The 9,459-nt window shown below is 37.8% G+C and overlaps 1 protein-coding gene across 2 annotated transcripts in view; it reads right to left on the bottom strand.

Moving 5' to 3' along the window:
- Nucleotides 1–802: 802 nt before the first annotated feature.
- Nucleotides 803–9,459, bottom strand: part of LOC107689305 (tyrosine-protein kinase receptor TYRO3-like) — a 21,818-nt gene continuing 13,161 nt past the window's right edge. For both annotated transcript variants that reach the window (XM_016487248.1, XM_016487247.1), the window contains exons 8-19: nt 8,292–8,434; nt 7,576–7,714; nt 7,245–7,371; nt 6,842–6,936; nt 6,645–6,740; nt 5,917–5,997; nt 5,732–5,824; nt 5,512–5,633; nt 5,322–5,431; nt 5,008–5,167; nt 4,503–4,639; nt 803–1,655 (exon numbers count right to left, since the gene is read on the bottom strand). In XM_016487248.1, the coding sequence (XP_016342734.1) occupies nt 1,235–1,655; nt 4,503–4,639; nt 5,008–5,167; nt 5,322–5,431; nt 5,512–5,633; nt 5,732–5,824; nt 5,917–5,997; nt 6,645–6,740; nt 6,842–6,936; nt 7,245–7,371; nt 7,576–7,714; nt 8,292–8,434 (1,724 nt within the window). In that variant the 3' untranslated portion in view covers nt 803–1,234. The remainder of the gene's footprint in view (nt 1,656–4,502; nt 4,640–5,007; nt 5,168–5,321; nt 5,432–5,511; nt 5,634–5,731; nt 5,825–5,916; nt 5,998–6,644; nt 6,741–6,841; nt 6,937–7,244; nt 7,372–7,575; nt 7,715–8,291; nt 8,435–9,459) is intronic.

Genomic DNA, 9,459 nt, shown 5'->3' with positions numbered 1-9,459 from the left:
GCCTGAAAACGCACATTTTTTAAAAACGGGTTTCAAAGTGCAAGTTTTTGAAAACGCCACCGTTATTATCGTTTCTGTGTAAACACCCAAAATGGGAATCTTTGAAAACGGTGACGTCATGCGCATGCGTAGTACGTGTTAGGTATGTAGACATGCGCAATACGTGCCGATTTTAAAGGCAAGTGTGAACAAACATACACAATAATGGCGGAGTACATGGTACTGTTGTTGCTGCTCTAGAGTTTGCTAACACTTCTTCAGCAAAGTGTGGATTTACTTCACCAATATTACAACCAACAGCGGAGATGCATCATATGCAACATAATCGTCACTTCCCTACATGTACTGTTTACTAACAAGGTACAGGAGATAAACAGTTAAAAAGATTATGCGATATGAGATCATTCCGTAACTCCCCAGCCACCGGACAATGGCACCTTTTTAGTTACACCCAGCATCACTACCCCCTCCTACCCTGCGCATTTCGAGCCCCGGGAAGCCCCCGTTGCTTAAAACAAAGCGATAGAGTAAAATATTTGCGCTGCTCCAGTCCAAACACCACTGGCCACGAGATTTGGGCTCTGCTCTCACGGAGAATATTTATTTATATAGCATATTTTATTTTAGATCAACTAGAAACAATGTTTAACTTATAAAGTTTTATTTTGAAATGTAAGTCAATAACAATCGGCTGAAGCCACAGCCAATGGTGAAAGTCTTTGCTCGAGGAGACCCCGCCCCATTTTGGAGGTTCTGCCCACTTTTGGAGTTCACGCCCCATTTTGGAGATCTCCGGTCTGCAGTTATACCTACTTGGGTTTTCGCGGATATGTGTAAATGCGAATCGCTTTGAAAAAGTTGTGTATACGTGAACATTTTTAAAAACGCAAGGGAAAAAAAATTCAGTTTTTGACTACATCGTTGTCGTGTAAACGTAGCCTAAGCATCACATTTGTTGAAACAATAGCTTTGCTACAGTCATTATTAGTAATTACCATTGAAATAAAGGTGTCAAATCATGCTTATAAAAGGTATTAGCAGCTGATTGTACGTACACGTCATGCCTCTAGAGTTAGCATGGAGAACAGTTCTTTCTGTTAAGCATTACTCCTGGAATTTCACCAGTAAAACAACGAAGGAATGTTTTTACGGACCCACTGTTCTTTTACAAGAGTCTTGACAAGTTGTGCAAACTACTAGATTATGTAAGCATGGAGGAAAAAAACAACAAAAATCACACATTAATGTTAACATCCTCTTCCTCGTCCCTGATATCCTCCGACAGTCCGTCATCAGAGTGCCTGTTTTCGTCATCAATACCGCTACCATGTGGGTTGATGATGTACCGGTAGTCTCCACCAATAGCAAGAGCAGCTCCTGATGACACCATTAGCCAGTCCTTTTCATCTTCCTCTATACCTGCACACTGCCACGGTACCCCCCACGAGAGCTCTTCACTATTATGGGTCCCGGTCTCTGTCACCAGCCCAGAGGCCTGTTCTCCATCCTCTTCCTCCAGGTTCACATACAGCAGTGGTTCTTTTACAGGGGCTGGATTCAGCTTTGCCCACAAGAGCTCCAACTGGTCAATAAGGCGTTGAAAACTAGGACGACACTTTGGGACAGGAGACCAACAGCTATGCATGATTTCATAACTGGAAGTGAGAAAAGATGGAATAGTTTTTATATTACATATATACACTGGTGTAAAATTGGTGTAAAATTTGCTAGTACATTTCTAAAACAATTATAAAGAAACGGCAAAAGTAAAACATATGATTTAACATGAAATTTTGAAGCAGAAAAAAATGAAACAGTATTTTCTTGTAAAACATACTTCAAAAATCTTTGTTGTTTTTTTTACAAGCAGAATGAATATCTAAAATTAGTGTGGGTTTAAATTGTTTTGTGACATTTAGCATTAAATGCACTACCGTTCAAAAGTCTGCCGTCAATACGTTTTTTTTAAAGAAATGAATGCTTTTATTCAGCAACGATGCATTAAATTGATAAAAAATAGATACTTTTACATTGTTACAAAAAAATATAATAAATGCTGCTCTTTTGAACTTTTTATTCATCAAAGAACCCTGAAAAAATGAATGACAGTTTCCACAAAAATTATTAAGCAACATAATTGTTTTCAACATAAGAAATAATAATAAATTTTTCTTGAGCATCAAATCAGTATATTAAAATGATTTCTGAAGGATCATGTGACACTGAAGACTGGAGTAATGATGCTGAAAATTCAGCTTTGATCATAGAAATAAATAAAAATTTATAATACACTAAAACAGAAAACAGTTATTTTAAATTGTAATAATATTTCACAATTTTAGCTTTATTTCTGTATCAAATAGATGCAGTCTTTGATCAAATAAATGCAAAAAGGAATGTTTTTTAGAGACTTTCTCTTTTAGAGACATTCTCTATATATAAATATATATGATATATAGGGATGTCCCGAGCCGATCTCAAGGATCGGGATCGGGGCCGATCAAGCATTTTTTTAACTGATCGGTATCGGCTCTCCTCAGTCCGATCCATATTTTATATCAGCTGTCATGCCGATGTTGTGCAGTAGGAGGCGGTATGCGCCTTTAACTCTTTCCCCGCCAGTGTTTTTGAAAAAAGTTGCCAGCATTTTTTATGATTTTCACTAAAATTTCATGGCCCCCAGAATATTTTGTTTTATAAATATCTGAACATGCAATACACCAAAATAAAGAACAGAGCCTCTACTTTTAAACCATTTTATTCTAGCTTCAAGCATTCTTTTTTTATCAACACTTGAATGAAGTTAAGTTTTATAAAAAAAAAAAGCAACATTTTGAGCAAAAAGCAGAGAAAATCACGTTTTTATCAAATACTACATCTGGATCATATTCAGTAGGATGATCAAAGCAAAGATGCAGTAGATCTCTTCCATCAACACCCCCAAAGTTTCACAGTCCTTTGCCACTTCCTGGATCGCCATTTCACTTGGTAATATTATGCAGTTTTCATTTATATACTGTTTATTGTTGATGATCGCATTGTTCTCATATGCATACATACGAGATCGCTTGTTTCTGCATCTTCTTTGCATGTGTTTTTGATCGGCACATTCTAGACTCATTCAGGAGATGCACAATAGCGCCCCCAAACGTATAACAGCGAGAACACAGAAACCGAGAAAGGTATAACTGCAACCTGGAGATCTTCAAATGGGGGCGGGAATTCCAAAAGGGGGTGGGCGCTCCAAAATAGGGTGTGGCTTTGCACCTTTTTAGTTACACCCAGCGTCACTACCCCCTCCTACCCTGCGCATTTCGTGCCCCGGGACGCCCCCATTGCTTGGAACAAAGCGATAGAGTAAAATCTTTCCCCTGCACTGGGACGGCTCGCGGGAGAGCTCGTGGGTGATTCGCGTTTACATCATGAAGCAGAGGTTCAAACTCCGGTCCGAACACCACTGGCCATGAGCTTTGGGCTCTGCTCTCACGGAGAATATTTATTTATATAGCATATTTTATTTTAGATCAACTAGAAACAATGTTTAATTTATAAAGTTTTATTTTGAAATGTAAGTCAATAACAATCGGCTGAAGCCACAGCCAATGGTGAAAGTCTTTGCTCGAGGAGACCCCGCCCCATTTTGGAGGTTCTGCCCACTTTTGGAGTTCATGCCCCATTTTGGAGATCTCCGGTCTGCAGTTATACCTACTTGGGGAAACCCGGAAAATTCTGTGTTTGGCCGGGAAGCGTTTTCTCATAAATAACGGAAAATCCCGTGTTTGGTGGGGAAAGAGTTAACTTAAGTGGGTTTGACTACCGCCATTAGAAAGAAAAGAAGACACTCAAATGTGTGTGAAAGGCGAGAAAAAGTGAGGTCTGTTCTAGCGCGTCACATTTGAGCTTCCATGTTCAGTATATTTGAAGCACACTTTTGTAACAATCACTCATTCATTTATAGTTTACTTTTATCTGCTGTCTGAGACGTCGTTGCTATGGGTTGAGTCTTGATTCGGATTTGACTGACAGACTGGCATTCTGACACCGCGAGCTTCATGCTTTCTAACCTTATCTTCACTTTATGTTGCAATTACTCTGCTTATTATATGTATAAAATACAAGAAGTTTATATCAAATAGTCCCATATTCATAATTATGACCACAAGGTCTGTTTACAATGTCTACCATTGTAACATGTTTACAGTACATCTGCCAATGTCTGTATACAGTGTGTGCATATATATACATAGAGTGAGAGAGTGTATCTTGTAATATATATACATACATACATCATACATATATTTCTTTTACTTTCTGCACAACTCTGCATACACTCTGTATACTTGAAGTGTGCACCAAACATACATTCCTATAGGAATATACAAGTATCGGATCGGAACACGGTATCGGCAGATACTCAATATCAAATGACTCTGATCAGCTCGGGGGCACAAAAAACCTGATCGGGACATCCTTAATATGATATATTAATTAATAAAACTTACATGTCAGCAGGACAGTCAGGAGGCTGTTTGAGTCTTTCTCCTTTGATAAGATACTCATATATTTCTGAGTTCTCCACCCCTGGATAAGGTGTTTGGCCTCTAGTCATGATCTCCCACATGGTCACACCAAATGCCCACTAAATAAAAATAAATAAATAAATAAATAAACCATTAGTACCAGGCACAGTAAAAGCTTTACCAGATGAACAAGGGCTATATACACTAGTAAACACAGTAAAGAAATCATGAGCATTTTTGTTTTCAGAAACTGTCATTTTAATATATTACATATCTTTCTGGGATACTAGATTTTGTTTGATCATTCTGTGGTCAAATATATTCATATTATAACCACTAAATTGTATAACCAACCGTTGTGAGAATAGCAATGAAATAATAAGTCTTCTGCTATTTTAAGAAGAATGTTTTTAAAAGGTCTAAAACTATGAAATACTAACAACTAATATTAAAGAAATAACGTATACAGACAAACAGTGTTCATTACCACATCACTCTGTGTTGTGTAGACATTATCTGCCAGGCTTTCCAAAGCGATCCACTTTACAGGCAACTTAGAGACAGATCCTTGTCTATAGTAGTCGCCGCTGTAGATTTTCTTTGAGAGACCAAAATCTGCTACACACACGCTCATGTTTTCATTGAGCCTAAAATTGAGGATGCAGATGACAAGAAATATTACACTTGAGCTAAACAAGAGAGTTTGTGGTTAATTAGCAATATAAACTATTTGGATAGTTTACATGCACTTTAAATATGATCAAAGATGTGTCCCTGTTACATGCACATGAAATAACTCACATGCAGTTGCGAGCAGCCAAATCCCGATGGATGATTTTTTTGCTGCTCAGATACTCCATCCCTCGAGCAATATCCAGCATAAACTGGATAAGAATTTGCTGAGAGAGAGTCTACACAAACAAGAGACAACTTCAGACATCTACATCTACAGTAGCTGTGTGTTTCAGGAAGTGACAGGTAATAAACATACAAAAGGTTCATCTCCGAGGCGTGACATGAGAAGAAATGTGTGGAGATCGCCATGTTTCATGAAGGGCAGGATCACCATAGGAATAGGTATCCTCTGCTGGGCTCTCCTGTGCAGACTCACACCTGCGGGAGTGAAATCACAACCATATTTGTTCCATATGCTAAAGCAAACAGATTGTAACCCAAAGGTCAAGCAGCAAAGGAAAAGTGTGCCCACTAACCAATGAGCTCAATGACATTGGGATGATGGAAGTCTTTCATATAGGCAGCTTCTTTCAGACATTGCTCAATGTCACTGGATGAGTTAATGTCAGCTGTAAGAGCACAGAAACAATGACAACACCAATATCATGGGCCATAGACATCCAACTGCTCATTAAACCAATAATTTTAGAAGTACACTTACTTTTTAGGACTTTCACAGCAACCTTCTGTCCAGAGTTATTTTCTGATTTGAGAAAAGCTTCTCTCACAGAGCCAAACTCGCCTAGAAAACAAAACCCAGATGCTATTAAAATTGTGTGTGTATGTATATGTGTGAGAATATATATGAAGTATTTTGACAGCAATGAACATAATTAAAGTAATGCTTTTGTTATATTGTTCAGAAATAAAGTGAAATATTATTCATATATTATTAATATAAATTCAAATAACTATTTTCTATTTGAATACATTTTGAAATGTAATTTATTCCTGTAATTACTCCTCTTCAGTGTCACATGATCCTTCAGTAATTGTTCTAATATGCTGATTTGCTGCTCAAGAAATATTTATTATTATCAATGTCAAAACCAGTTGTGCTGCTTTATATTTTTGTGAAAACGGATTCACCAGCATTGAAAAGTCAATAAGAAAAGAATCTCTCTTCCTTAAATTTTTTTAAAGAAAAGAAATTAATACTTTTATTTAGCAAAGTTGCATTAAATTGATCAAAAGTGACAGTAAGGACATTTATAATATTACAAAAGATATTTCAGCATCTATTCAGTTCTTTTGAACTTTCCATTTATCAAAAAACACTGAAAACAAAAGTATCAGTGCTTCCACAAAAATATTAAACAGCAAAAATTGTTTTCAACACTGAATCATCATTAATAATTAATCAAATAAACATCCAAGTCATTAATGCACCTTTTCCAAGCATGCGTCCCAGAGTTAATAGCCTTTCAGAGATGAGAACATCCTGTAACTTGGCCTTCAAATCACTGTTGATTCCTAGACTGTCCACTAGAGGGAAACAGAGTCGAAATTCATAATTTCCTGTAAAACATGTACTGTTGGATGTCAATGATGGTGCAGTCATGCGTGCCAGCAACGTGTTCACTTACATGTGGATTCAGGGGGCTCAGGGAACTGCCTGTTGAAGGACCTGGCAGCTGTAAAGGAAACTGGTACATCTGTCCCTGAAGCTGCAAATGCAGACCTGCAAACAAACCAAAACATAATTTTTTTTTTTTTTTTTAAGTTTTAAATAACAATTTCGAAATGCATTTTAACCAAACTGCCTAAAAAGGTAAAACACACAAACACATGATGATTAGAAGTGAGAAAATGAATTTAAAATTCCTGGACTGCAACTTGGATAGATTTTTTTAATCAAGTTTTTAATCATGTTGAGCATAGCTGATCCAAACTGTAAAAGGACGGATCACAGTTTACCAGATTTCAGTCCTATTCCAGACAAAATGTGTAGTTACTACATTTTGAGCAGCACATTCAGTAAAAACATACCCAAACTGGGTCTCTTTGCCTCTGTTGCGTACCAGTACAATCAACAGGAGTCCCACCATGGTGGCCACAAGAAGGCTGAAAAGCAGCCCCACCCACATATGGCCCCTCAGGGTCTGAGCCTGCATGGCTGCAATGAGACAACAAGAGCTTTAAACACCACTTCTGCTTAAAAGTGCCTGAAGCCACGCCATTCCTGCATAATGAGCCACACAGAGAAGAAAATCTCTCAAGAGTGCTGCATTATGTGAACATGCGGTCACAAAAAAGCTGCAGTGACTGCAGAAATCCCAATTTCAAAAGGCAGGACAGCAGACAATGAGAGTGGACAGACCTGATACGGGCATCACAAGAACAGGCTGACTCCACGGGCCACATCCTGCCATTGTGCACGCTGCAACCTGGAAGGTGGCGTTAAAGAATCGCCCAGCACCTGAGAGACGGGCAACGTTGTCTTTAAACAGTAAGGGATCCTATAAAGACAAAAAATCAAATTGTGCATAAAAGTGAAGGGTGGATGGCTCTTAAATGTCACAACAGAGGAGAACTTCTTAACTTTAGACATCCAAACCTGGTGTGATATTACATATCAAATAAACTAATCAAATTTTACCCATTACCAATAACAAGATAAGGTAATTCTTTATATGATCAAGCGTGTTTAATTAATTTATATAGAGCTTCATACAATACAGATTGTTTAAAAGCAGCTTCACAGTAACAAACAGGAAAATACCAGTATTAATGCTGCGAAATTCATAAATTATGAAATGACTTCAATTTCAGCTTTAAGGCAGCTCTAAAGAAGACAATAGCGTCATTATTCAGTTCAATTTGGATTCAATGTTGATTTAGTTCAGTTCAATAACACTGTCAATGTTGCAATGTTCATCAATTGCGAAACTAATCATTCAATTTAGCTATAAAGCAACTCTACAAGAAGACAATAATGTCATTATCCAGCTTCAATTTTGAATCAATTCAGTTCAATAACAGAGTCAGTGTAGCAGAATTTCCTTTATAAGTATGTCTTCCTTTACAATGATGTACCTGACTCTCTCCTCCCTGGTTCCACTGCACTTTATATGCCAGCAACCTTCCACGTAGCTCCTCCTGTTCCAGTGCCGCCCAGGACAGAGTGAGCTGCTGCTCGCTGAGTTCAAAGGTAAAGTTCTTTGGAGCTGCTGATGGTGCTGTGTAAGAAAGTTATGAAAACAGTAAAAAAAAGGGAGAGTGCAAAGGGTCAGTTACCACTTTACAGACAACGGTATGAGTCAAACGCCTCTGCATAACAATAAATAAGTAACAGCCAGGCCCAGATGGAATATTTTCACATTTTCTCCACTAATTTTTTTTTTTTTGGGTGGCCAATGGAATCCGTGTAATGGATTTTAAATGGATAGAAGAGAGTACTACACCCTTATTTATAGTGGAAAATAATGGGGAAAAAAATCAGCAGTAATCAAATCCATTTAAACAGTTACAATGACTATTTTGGCCAGTAGGTGGCAGCATATTGGACGCTGTATGTGGCAGCATTGCATTGAAATGGATTGGGGACACGCACAATGGTGCATTGTACCACTCAGCCTGGAATCTACTGGATTGCAGCCAGTGCTAACAGTTTACAAACATGCAAACAGGGTCAACTTCAGAAACCCCTTCTGCTCCTCAAACCCATCCACCAGCTTCTCCCCTTCCAAACCCCCTCACCCCAGGCATCTGGCCAGAACCAGCTCTCAGGGCCATTTGTTTACTTCCAACCCACCAAAACGTTGGTCAGACCAGCTAACGGTTTTATTCCCGATGGAATGTTAAAAATGTTAGTCACTCAGGACTGTTCTACCACAGTTTATAATTAAATATGTCAGAGTCAACTAGCTCTCACTGATCCAAACCTAATAATTAAGTGATGTATGCAGCAAACCATGTTGTAGAGAACTATAAGCTTCCTTCGAGATGGATCTGAATTCTACAAATGCAATTTCCTTCCTTCCTTCCTCTCTTAGTACCTCAACACACTTCATGCAGACACAAAGTGTAGGGGTGACCAGATCAAATTTCACATGAAAATCAAAAGAAATTATTCTGCAAAAGGAACATTTCTGTAATTTAGCAATTTAATTATTATTATTTTTTATTAAAAATATTTTTAATTGCCATATCACATATCGAATAAGTCCTAAAAATAAGTCTTATTTTCTTATATATAGAGAGA

Source organism: Sinocyclocheilus anshuiensis, unplaced genomic scaffold, assembly GCF_001515605.1.
Source record: "Sinocyclocheilus anshuiensis isolate Anshui unplaced genomic scaffold, SAMN03320099.WGS_v1.1 scaffold1006, whole genome shotgun sequence".
Classification (NCBI taxonomy): domain Eukaryota; kingdom Metazoa; phylum Chordata; class Actinopteri; order Cypriniformes; family Cyprinidae; genus Sinocyclocheilus; species Sinocyclocheilus anshuiensis.
Note: the sequence above shows the minus strand (reverse complement) of the source record. Positions and strands in the feature narration are given on the sequence as shown.